The 12,539-nt window shown below is 37.8% G+C and overlaps 1 protein-coding gene across 2 annotated transcripts in view; it reads left to right on the forward strand.

The window, feature by feature from the left end:
* The window catches only part of LOC121961901 (phospholipid-transporting ATPase ABCA1), a 222,396-nt gene that overhangs the window by 59,289 nt on the left and 150,568 nt on the right, over window positions 1-12,539 (forward strand). For both annotated transcript variants that reach the window (XM_088073211.1, XM_088073212.1), the window contains 2 exons: window positions 566-652; window positions 775-949. In XM_088073211.1, the coding sequence (XP_087929337.1) occupies window positions 566-652; window positions 775-949 (262 nt within the window). The remainder of the gene's footprint in view (window positions 1-565; window positions 653-774; window positions 950-12,539) is intronic.

Below are 12,539 nucleotides of genomic sequence, written 5' to 3' on the forward strand. Positions count from 1 at the left end.
TAACCTCTGCAATGTTAATTACTGAAAAAAAACAATACAGGTGCTCCTGGTACAGCCTTTACTTGACACTTGATGCATGAAAATGACAATGGTTAAAAGGGCACGCCATTTAGTTCTTGCAATTAGAGTCATACTGTGTACCTCCAGAATGTCACCGTAACACACAATAACACTCATCATTTTAATGCAGCTTTTATTAACCCGTGCCGGGGTTGATGATGTTAGGATATCATTTACAGGTCAAGATGCACAAATGAGTGTGTGTGTATTGGCATCATTTAGTTTCTTTAGTGGAAAGGGGGATATAAAAAGGCATTTTTTTAGCTGAGGTGTGGACACCACAGGTCTTCTCATAAAATCTGTGGATATGAATAAATGTGGAAATGACAAATATAACTGCAGCCACTGACTATGCAGCACAGTATTGTATCTTTCATGACATTGTTTTTTTTATAAAGAGAGAACTTTGAAAAGATTTGAAAAAATTCAAAACGGCAAAGTTTTGGCCATTCGCGTGATTGCCACAGTATTGTTCTGTAAACCAACTGTATTTAACCTCCTTTAGGTGCCTTCAGCTTTGGATCTGAATGTAACAGACACAGCAACCCTGATGAGGAAAACCACTCGAGATGCATTGCCAGTGATTGAGGGGGTAAGTGTTGCTAATTTGTAAGGGACACGAGACAGGAAACCACATCCATACTCTTTGATAAGGTTATTTTGTTGCGATTTTAAAAAAATCCCACTCTCCCACTCTCCCATTCTTGTTTCCAGATAGCCAGGTTGCAGAGCTCAGTGAACTTTAAGGCTGCTACTTCATTGGATTTCCAAGAGGACATGTTTGGCAGTATCAGTATGCTACTGTGTGGAGAGCAGCCTGACAACAGTTCAAGCTCACCTAGACAGATGAGGAACAAGAAGTCAGTCTTCATCAGGGGCAACAGTTCTGGTAAGCCTCCTTTTTAAAGCAAAGTCTTCACACAGTTCTTTGTGTCTCAATCATGGATCTACACTCTACCTTTGCAGAACTGTATGTAGTCACACTAGGTAGGAAATCTTTTTCTACAAACCAGTGATGCGCAGTATCACAGAACATGGCAACAGATTTTTGGAAACTTTGAGCCATAGGCTTACAGCATAACTGGGTTATATTTTGAAAAAAGGGAAGGACTGGGATTTATGTTGGATCAGTAGGTGGCAGAGGATGGTAATGAATCATGACGAATCAGATCAAATCAAAGTTTTTCTCCCCTTCAAAATAAGTTGTTGTCAGAGTGGTGTTTGACAACTTTACAGGGAAAACAGTGAGTCACTGTTGCCCATGGTGATCAGTCCAGCAAAGAAGCTTTGGTCTTTTGGGATTAGTTTAGTTGTTTAGTAGGTGTGTAAATTGATATTGTACTGTTTCTTTGGCCTGCTGGTATCTTAAAAGCCCTTTTTACACATATATTCTGCATTGGCGCTGCAGCAAAGACCTTTTGCATGCCGCTTTTGCTGTATTGTATGGAACCAACCAACACCAGTATAATGCCGCTCCGGTGCATTATTTGATATAGCAGGCCGACATTACAGAAACACAGACTGTGCTCTCTAAACAATAACAATGGCATAACATGGCAATAAAAAAAAAAAAAAATAGATCGCAGGCAAAGCTACAGAAACTATTAAGCTGAAACATGTCTGTTTCAGCTTAATAGTCTATTTATTTTCGCCAATATTAAATAAATGAAATTTTATGATTGTTGGTGTTCTATTTGTTCTCTGTTCTGTGATGTTTTTGCACTGTTACTACCTCCAATGCTGGCTTAAAGGCGCGACAACTCTGCCCCTCCATTTGACAATTGTACATTTTAAACAGAACGCAGAGGTGAAATAAAGGCATGACATTTCCGTCTTTGACAGGCAGCCTAAAAGGGGATCAATCCAGCCACAATTAGTTTCAATTCTATTCAATTCAGGGGCCTGCGACTGATGTGAAACCATATCGGTAGATATCCTCATTGTCTTTTTCTTGGCTGCTTACCACTGTCTCCCTGGTGCAAAGCTGCTTGTGTTATTTGAATGTTTAGGAAGGAAATGTTTTTGGAAGAAGCCAGGGGGATTTCAAAATATCTTAACGATAGTGATATGTGTCAATGTTTTTACTTTGCAGCGGTAATATTTGATCATTGATTTTTGAATTGATATATAGATCCAGATTTTTACAGCCCTGTTGTTTTATGGACATTGACATGTATTATAGCAAGTATTTTGCACAGATTTAACATAACCCCCCTAAATTCCCTGTAGTTAAAATGTGCATGTGAGTGAAAAAAAATACAGTGGTGCACAGTGCAGTAAACTGTGCGGGATGCACAGGATGTAACTACTTTTGCACAGGCAGGGACAGCCACCTGTGGCACAGTTGGCACCTGTGCCAGAGCTGAAAACTGGGTTGGATTAGGAATACATTATCAGCAGCTGTGTCAGGGGCTGGCATCAATCGTAGCCAATCAAATCAGCTCTGCTCATTCCATTTAAAAGCTGTGCAGTCACTCCCCACCCTGACATAATGATGCTTTCTTAATGGAGAGGAAAGTCCAGAGCAACTTATCCCTAGTGGAAATTGATGTTGTTGTCTGGGTGCTGCACTCACAAGGTGCAAATATATAACATCCTAAATAAGAACATATGGCAACCCAAACTTCTGGCAGAGGACAGATGGTGTCACTAAAACACTTTTTTGAGTTCTAAACTGGTATTCAGCAAGGAAATACACCCATGGCAGCCATATTGTCATGTACTCAAATTCCCCCGAGGCTGTATTGATTTCAGTGAACCGGGCTTAGTTTGTAAGAATTCTGGATAAAGGGCAGTCCTGATGGAGCTCAGCAATGTCTGTTAAAATGTCCTGGAGCTCTGTAAAATGCTGGTTCCAGTGCATCCCCAAGATGCTATTGTCTTCCATACCCCTGATCAACAGGGTGCAGAGGATATCCCACAGCTGTAGCCATCCAAGGATTGTGTGCTTTGCAAAAGCCTGGTGCAACTTGTGAAAGATTTTCATCAGGTCACCACATTGAAAAAACCTGTGGTGTATTCACCCTGCTTTGAAAGTGTGGACCGCACCACCCACCTGCGGTATGGTTGTAAGTGAATGAGCGTCCTCATGGCTGCAAGGATTCAATTAATAAAACAAGTGAGATTCAACAAGCATTTGTGGATGGCAGATGGAGTCGAGTACTGATATGAATCACCCTTTGATCTAACCAAGTACACACTGCATCAAAGTGTTTTTCTGCTGCGTAGATTTGTCTAGTGGTTAAGAACTCTCTATCAAGCTATAATACGCACACTGTACATATACATAAAATATGATTGGGATTTATGTGAGTCAGATCTTCAAGAGATAAAATGTTACTTTTTGACCATAGTGCTTGTAGTATAAGTTCTTGGTAAGTCAGGTATAGTACATGCTTACCACTGTCATCAACATTAGAAACAGCGTTTCCCCACTACTGTTACAAACTGTGAGATTTGTCAGCCATTATTGTGATAGAGTCACCAACTATCCAGTCCCTGTCGAATTAGAGTCGAGTCACCGTTATCTGAGTCTGAGTCCCAAGTCCTAGTCTTTATAATGCAACCTCAAAGAGCTGATGTACAAATAAAGAAGATCTACATTAAACAAAAATGACACCACTGTTACCATTCCAAAGGGAGATTGACTCTTGTGTTTTAAAGCACCTTGAGTTATGTAAATATCATAACAATAAAATGGTTAAAACCCTAACAGCCCACTGCAGACCTTAGGGACCTTCCAGTGTCTATTCTTAGATGTGTAAAAGTTGTGTGTTTTTTGTTCATGTGCTGTTGTCGCTGTTTTTCTTCAGGCAATCTTTCTTACAGGAAAATGTATATGGATATAAATGGGACTGTCCTTATTTCAAACCATTGCCAAATAGTTTTGGCACCTTTGTTATATTAATTGTTTAAATACAGTTTTGGACTATTAGACAGTTGTTCACATTCCAGGGCTGAGAAACAATGTTGTAAGTAATGCCACTGGCATCCCAGTGTTCTCCTGAATTGTGCATTTGCAAATGGAACATTAAGTGGATATGAAATACGTAAAAGCGAACTACACGATCTGGGGGGCATCTTTCGATTGTAAACATATCTAGGGACGTGTGCAACATTTAATCATATGCAAGCAGAAGAGTACACACACGCCCTGCCACTGCAGACCTATTACACATATTAAGTCCTTTGAATCTTCATACAACGTCCGAGTACGACTTCATGAATACTTGAGTCCCAGCCTAAGTTGGAGTCATCAGTACACAAGTCTAACAGGGCTCATGAGTGCAGAGAATAGGGACTGGAGTCAAACTTCATCACTTGTGTCAGCAATGCATGTGACAGAATGTAGTCAGAGGCGATGAGGCATTCCCAAACTACTGGATGATTCTTCACAAAAGATTAAGGATGATCTTTTCAAAGGCAGTGTTTCATTTGATCAATCATCTTACTTGGTACAGGAGGCATAGTTGTGTTGTTCTTTACACAAGTGTTGTCTAACAAACCTCACTGAGCTCCCATGTAAATCAAATTTGTGTTACAGTTAGGACTTTGATAGTAACAGTGGAAAGAGATGCCTGTACAGCAGTAAGTGTTACTCTGGATTTTCTTCACCCAGTTGAAGCATTTTGAAGTTGTTCAATGGATTGAAAGTGTGAAGATGACCTCTTATAAACAGACTGGCAGCAGTCTGAAATTCTCTATATTTGTAGAATATGTTTTTTACTTTCATCTCCCAGACTTGAAAAGCCCACGGGAATATTCCACACCTGAAAGTTTAAAATGAGTCCTGACCGTGTATCTGATCTTGATGAATTATAGACCCTCTAAGACTTTTTATCATTTGCACCTGTTTAAGTGCAGCTGATTCTATTTTTAGTTATTAAAGGGATGGTAACTTTTTCCACATGGGGATAAGCACTTTTGTTTGTTGTAGCTGCATAAGTAATTTCAAAGTAAAGTTGTCTGTCCTAATTCAACAAATATAATGTTATTGTCATTATATTCTTACATGAGTTACTTGAATTAGTTCTCTTGAAACCTCTCTCATATTCTTGACTGAAAAGAGTACAATGAAAATGAAACCCCAATGCAGTAAACATTAAAAGACATAAATATATTGTCAAATGTATGGCATAATAGGTACATATTTAGATGACAAGGTTGTGTGTGTGCAAGATTTAGGGGGATCTAGTGACATCTAGTTGTGAGGATTTCAGACTGCAACTATCTGAAACTTCTTCCATGTGCCACAAGTTATTACCGCGATCCGGATTATTCACAGAGGTCTCTATGTCTCTGAAACAGACCGAATCAGCAACTTACACCCCTGAAACTCTGAATAAAGCAGTTTCAAGTCACAAATCAGTGTTTCTCGAAAGCTGTTTGGCTTTTCACAGAGGCGCTGCTAACTATGGTGACTGACCACAAAGCACAAATGTCCCTATCTAGAGCCAGTGTTTGGTTTGTCTATCATTGGCTACAGTAGAAACATGGGGGTGGAACATGGACAAAAACACAAGACTTTTTATTTCCAGGTGATTATACACTATAGAAAACATACTTATTATATTATACTCCATTTCTGCCAACACATTCCCCTAAATCCTACACGCTGGACCTATAAATATACTGAAGGACTTGTCAGTACATGTTAGTACTTTGCTGTACTTATACTTGATGCACGAGGTAATTGTTAAAAACAATGTTAAAATATTTGACAAAAGAAAATTCTTACCAAAAATATTCTAAGCATGTTTCCTACTACTGCTGTGCAAAGAAATCACTGTTTGTCACTAAATTAAAATGAAAGAAGTAAATAAAAGTTGCATAACCATTGCAGGTGGTGGAGGGGACAGCTTTGAAAATCACTCAGTGTGTTTGTTCCATAAAATCCTTGAGAATTAGATCTTCGTAACTTCTTGCAGTGTCGCGCTCATTAGAGACCATGCATTCCTGTTTCATTAAATGGCTTTTCTTTGGAGACAACTGCACAAAATTAGATTTTAATAAGAAGCCTCTATTCCCTGGAAATAAAGTAACACTGCAAAGTGGAATTGCATGCTTGTGCCAGTGCAAATTAGCAAAAACATTGTTTCATCCATACAAAATAAGCACTAACATCTCTGTTAGCATGCTAATAGCTTTTTTGGATTTGCCGTAGCATTTCATTCTGTTGGTCTATGTACACTTAAATGAATCTGGAATATGCAGCGTGTCTGCATAATGGCCAATTACAACTCCTTTATATGTGTAAAAGTACACTCAAAGGAATAGTGGGATAGCAACAATAAAGGCCAACCCTGATGTTTTGTTAATAGCTCAGCAATGTTCCCTTCCCAATTAATTGTTGACAGCAAAGGAAAACGCCTGAGTCATATTTTAGAATACTCGGGGTGCTAACTATTCTTCCATAACAGTAATTTTATGTTGTTGCCATTTTTTAGATTTGCCCAGTAGATTAGCACAAATAAGAAATGATTACATGGGTCTTTGATGTCACATAGAAAAAGAAACAGGCAAACAGTTAAAGCACTCCAGCCATGCTTGTAAAGCTGGTATTTTGACTCAACCTCATACCGTTTTCAAAGTGAAACTTTGACTGTATTTTCTGCAGACTCTCGATTCAAATGTGAGTATTTTTTGTGTACGCACAGGAAACATCCACCTTTCAAATGAACATGTCTTCTTTTGATCCATCAAAATAAGCTTTTCTCTTTCGTTTAGCATTCCTCTTTTTTACCAGTATGATTTTCACTGACATTGCTTATAACATTTCCTAATTATCTCAAGACTTGTGCTGTCATCCTCTAAGTATTTGCCCATGGGCACCTCTTTGAATAATTAGTAATTGGTACCCTTTATTTCTAGTTTTAAGCACATCCTTTTAATATATACTGGAGCCAGTGAAGGCAGAATACCTGACTATCTGGAGTGAGAGAGGCTCGTTTTACTGAATGTCAAAGCGGTCTCTCTCTGTCTCTTGTGAGAGAGTGACTTCAATGACATTTATTTAAGCTTATTTGACTTTTTTGTTGGAATGCTGCAAGACGGCACTTGATTTGTACTGTTTGTAAGAAATCTCTGCTGCTTGATTGATGCATGGGATAGTTCACTATAGACTGGCATGTCATATTCGATGTATGTGTATTGCTGAGTGTGCACATGCTTGTGTGGCTCCGATTGTGCATTGCATGAAATGCCTGAAATATGAGTAATGTGAACCCAGAGTAATATCCTTTTTTGTGTGTGCGCGCACATGTGCACATGTGATTGCATGTATGAGACAGTGTGCATGTAGTGCTTGTGTTGGTAGTGTGTATATGGCACTGTCTCGCTGTAGCGCAGAATTGAGCCCATCTCCAGGGTGCAACTCAAATTGATTAAATTTGCCAGGTAAGTTGAGGGGCTGACTTGAGGCTCCAAGCAATTATTTGACTGTAGCTAAACCCGGTGTAAAGAACAGATTCTCTTGTTCTTTCATACTGCTTCTTTGTTCAAAAAAGAAAGGAAAAAAAAAGGACAGCTCTGTCGTCCAAAAGAACTACACAGCTCACAGCTCTGGAGAGTATCTTAACATCTGTAATATGATGGTCCCTTTAGCACACAGAATATCGAAAACAATCAAATATTTGAGTGATATATATTTGTCACTGCCCCATACTCATGCTGTTTTGTTGACTAGAATGATTTATTCTATATGTCTTGTGATTGGCCCGATCATGTTGGTCAAGGTCCTCTGTTTGTTTGCTAGTTTATTAGTTTATATATTTATTTATCCTTTCTGAATCTCTCTTTGTGTCTGTGGCAACTGTCAGACAAATACAACCACAACAAAAAAGAAATACAATTAAAGACAAACATTGATTAACAAAGTGCTTCACAACAACGTCACCAACAATCGAGAATTAAATACAACAAAATGTCGTGAAAAACACCTCTTATCACCCAAATCTGTTTTCTGAACCTATACTCGAAGGTTTGAAGGATCTCTTGGTATGGTTCGTTTGCAAAGGTGGCACTCTTTGCCTCCATCCTGATGGTAAGAACTGATAATCACCATAAAGAAGGTGTGATAAATCAGGCTTTCCCCACCACTCACAAAGCAGTGTCACATGGTCTCATTGTTGACCCACAATATTTCTCAACATATTCACAATCTTGTCAAGCATTTGTATTGCTTTCTTTTCTCATAATCACTTTAATAATACAAGTTTTATCAAATACAGCAGCATGCTGTACACACAGAAGTGTATTGCAGACACATTGAACTCATGTGAAGTGCTAAAACATGTAAGCACATTTTGGCAAGGTTAGTGCATACCATAGATTTAGATCTATGTAACATTGTAGTACATCGAGTGCCTTGGGCATTCTTCTAGGTTAGGTGATGAGACAGAGGTTGAAGTCACTCACAGGTTCAGCAGTTTATCGTAGTCGGTTTTAAAGTTGTTGTGTGAAATAGATTTGAATTTATTTCTCTTCATTGGTACACTGGCTGCAACAGGTTGTAACATTTTGGAGTTGTATATGCAGTGTACTCAACTGCAAAGACTGTCTAGCTCTTCGAAACACTGACCTAAAATATACCCTTTGGATTTTTATGTGTACATGCTGAAGATAGCCATGGCCTGAAGCAAGTCTCATTCTCGTGAACTTAATATCTAGAGAAAGCCTTGAGGGTATTTCTCCAAATTTGGCTCAAATATCCACTTTGACTAAAGGATAAACTTAGTTTGTGATCAAAAGCCAAGGTCAGTGTAAATAACTCGAGAATTCATATGCTGATCATGACAAAATTGAAGAGAAATGTCTAATAGAATAAAACCATGAAGTGGTGACATTTCATATCCAAAATGTCAACTTTGCTGTGAAATCATAATGCTATGCGAAAACACTTTTTTGCCATTATTCAACAGAAAAAAACTCAAACGGAGAAATTTGATCAGATACAAAATTGCTGACACTAATCGTAGGTGTCCACCTTGAAACTGTGCTTAATGTATATTTCTTCTGCACTGCTTAAAAATATGTAGCTTCTTTGCAGCAAAATTTGAAGCACTATCAAGTGTCATGGCTACATATGAGTCTGGACACACGTGGATGTAATCTGTAACTGCAATTTGACTGGTTTGGGGAGGCATACAACTGCAATGCAGTAATTCTAGTTTTTGTAAACAAATAAGTAAAAAGATGAATAAATTCAGTCTATCTTGCCAAAACCCAATGTGTGTATTTTTGAGGTCTTGCAAGGCTGATATCTTCTGCATTGTTAACATCCATGTTTGCTAGTCAGATGTCTTCGTCTTCGCTTATTTTCTTGGCGCATTTTCTCGCTTTGTTGCAGATTACTGCCACTGTCATAGAAATAGCATCAAACTGTAACTCGTCAAAACGTTTCTCCCTTTATTCTGTCGTGGTCAAAAACTCTTCAAGGTACCTTTTTAAAGTGGATATGAGTTCTTAACAAGTTAATTAAAGAGTCGTTTTTCCTTTTCGGATTGAAGGATTTGTCCAGGCTCTGAAGCAATGAGCGTCTTATATTTCACCAGGAAAAAAGCAGGGACTTAAGAGACGCTGTATGGACAGGACTTTGTGTGACTGAAATAAATAAATGTTTTTTTATTTTTCAGCTCTTTAATCATTTTGTGACCCCTTCAGTTTATCTTGGCACCCCATTGTCGGGGCAGACCTCCAGATTTGGAACCACTGCTTTAAGACTATTCCGCCCTCTTGTGTTCAGCCTCTTTCAGTCACCTGATCAGCCCACTTTAGCTTGTCAATCCTTTAGAAATCTAAACCATTTTGTCTTTTATGAGAGGTCTACTTTTTTCATAGGTACAAAAATTCTTGCAATTTAGAGACCTTTTTTTTAACAGCGGAAAGCTAGTGAGCTGTGTATCACACAGATTTTCTTTCAAGTGTTTTGCTTGCAGGAAGTGGCATCTGTGCTGTCTTTGGAGGGAACAGCTGGCCAGACTCAGACTAAGGGGTGGCCATTAGCTGCCCGCACACAGACCTCCCAGGAGCACCTGGTAAAGATGGCCAGGAGGCAGAAAGGCTAACATTTAATTGCACTGAAAATGGCCGCTAAAATCTCCCTGATGGGGGAAATGGTCACCCTGGTGAGATGAGAATGAGAGGACTGTGGTAGTGGTCTTGACAGGGGAAACACGAACTTGGAGAAGTCACGCATGTAACGACAGGTGTCTGAACAAAAGGGATAGTCAGCAACAGATCAAAAGCGCACACAGTTATATTGACTGACAGACGACACACCCAACTGATCAATTCTCTGATGAACTACCACACTGCAAGAATCACATATTCAGTCTCAATAAGGAGCAGGCATGAGCCAAGCTACCTCAGGCTCCATTCCTTGCAGCGCAGGTCCTCGTGTAACCTATTCAGCACTCTCCCAACCTGGCAATATTCACGTTGGCAGATAAGTTAAATTAGTAATGATCGCACCGCTGCTGAGCATATTGACTTTTTCCCTCTGCTCCATAGAAGCTTTTCTTTATACACTCAGGTCTGAACTCTTGACTTGTGTTTTTCTCTACATGTGTGTATGTTTTTTAAAAGTAATAATCTCAAACTTTTTGTACCAACATCCACTTTTCAACTTTGTGGCCGCTGATGCATAATTAAGAACCAGTAACTGACACAATATTCACTTCATGAGAGCTTTTTATTCTATTAACTTAAGGAGGACATTCAGGAAAAAGTCTTGCTAATGTCTGTAAGAAGAAACTATTGTGTGCTTAAACAGACATAATTAACCTTTCTTATCAACAACAAACTATATGAAAACAGAATTATACAGTTATATAATAGCTCACAGTTTTAACTTTAGGTGCACTTTGGGATTTTGTTTTTTGTATTCAAGCATGTCTGTTTGATGCTATTAGGACAGTATGAACCCAAAATGTCTGCAGTTGACATTAGTGCATTTTTACAAACAAAACCTTGTGTTTTTGTTTTCTGTTTTAGTTGATTTTGGTGGTTTTGTATGTGTTGAGTTACAGTGTCAGCAATGTCTTCAAAAATATTTCCAAATTCCTCAAATTTAATTAAAACACCAATTTATCCATAATGAGGAAAATGATATTAAACTTTATTTATGTAGCTCTTAACAAATTTCAAAGAACTATAAACTGACTTTAAACTGAATAACATGTAGGCAAATGAATATACAAATTACAAAGTGAAACATTAAAAACACAGAACACCCGGAGGAAAAACACATCTTTTAGAAATAAAAGAAAATATCAAATAGAGTTCAGCCGTAAAACCAGAACAAACATGAACTATTCACAAAGGCTGTCTAATGAGTAATGCTTTTAGAAGAAAAAACAGTTCAGATGTTGAACTCATGTTTAAAATCATTATCAGTTTGCTAGAACTCTAATACGAGTTTATAAAACTAGTAATTTCATGGCTTTCCTAACAATATGCTACAATAAATCAACACTTTCTACTTCTAAATGTTGGAGAGTAATTCAGTGTCAGAAGCTGCTGTCAGTCCTGTTTAGTCAAAGAACTTGTTGAACTGTTACAAAGTTATAATTGCACAAACAAACATTAACACTCACTTCTCACAGTGGCAGCAGAATGGATCAAGAATCATTAATCAAGACTGTACAAAAAGGAGTTATTAGTAAAAGTTAAGTTAAAAAATGATCTAAAGCTCTGAACAACATATTCATTTCAGGCTTTAAAGGACATTTAGGTACGCTCTACATATTCCTGATTTAAGCTTGACCCAATCCCACTTTAATAACCACCTATTCCGACTATAAATACAGATAATTTAGTTTTTTGAACAGACACAAATAATAGTGTACTCGCTCATCTCCACTTTCCATTGATTTCATTTATTTTGAATGTTACTGGTACTGTGTATTCCATCAGCATAGCATGTAGTTTTTATGCGTCAATCTTATGTTTATTTCATTTTCTTTCAATAGATATATATGTATATATTAGATTTTCTTACTTCTGTTTGTATAATGTGATTTTCTCAACATTTGTCAAAAAAACATACAGAGTTTGATTTAAGAAAAAATTGTATTCAAATATTATTTAACATGCCATATTTTATCTAAGATACAGGAGAGATATCTAAATTATTCAAACCAAATATGTCTGCTTTAGTGATACATATGAAATTAAATGGTGAAGACTAATTCTTAATTTTATGATGTGTTCATATTTGCTCACTCTGTGTTGAGAAAAAAGTATTGCGAGGGTTGTTTTACTAGCCACATATGAATTTCAAGCTCATGTGCAATATTTATCATGTTTGCTTCTTGGATGCTGCAATTTCTATGATTTGGTACAGATCAAAAGGCTTGTTTCTCCTCTTCTCTCCTGTCCCAAGAAAGAGCAGACGTAAAGTATAAAGACAGGGTTTGGAAAATTCCATATTTTCTTGGTCTTGCCTTGACTTTCCCTGTCTTCTCCCCTCTCTACTTCTC

This window comes from Plectropomus leopardus, chromosome 23 (genome assembly GCF_026936395.1).
Source record: "Plectropomus leopardus strain MGB_pleo_1.0 chromosome 23, ASM2693639v1, whole genome shotgun sequence".
Lineage (NCBI taxonomy): Eukaryota > Metazoa > Chordata > Actinopteri > Perciformes > Serranidae > Plectropomus > Plectropomus leopardus.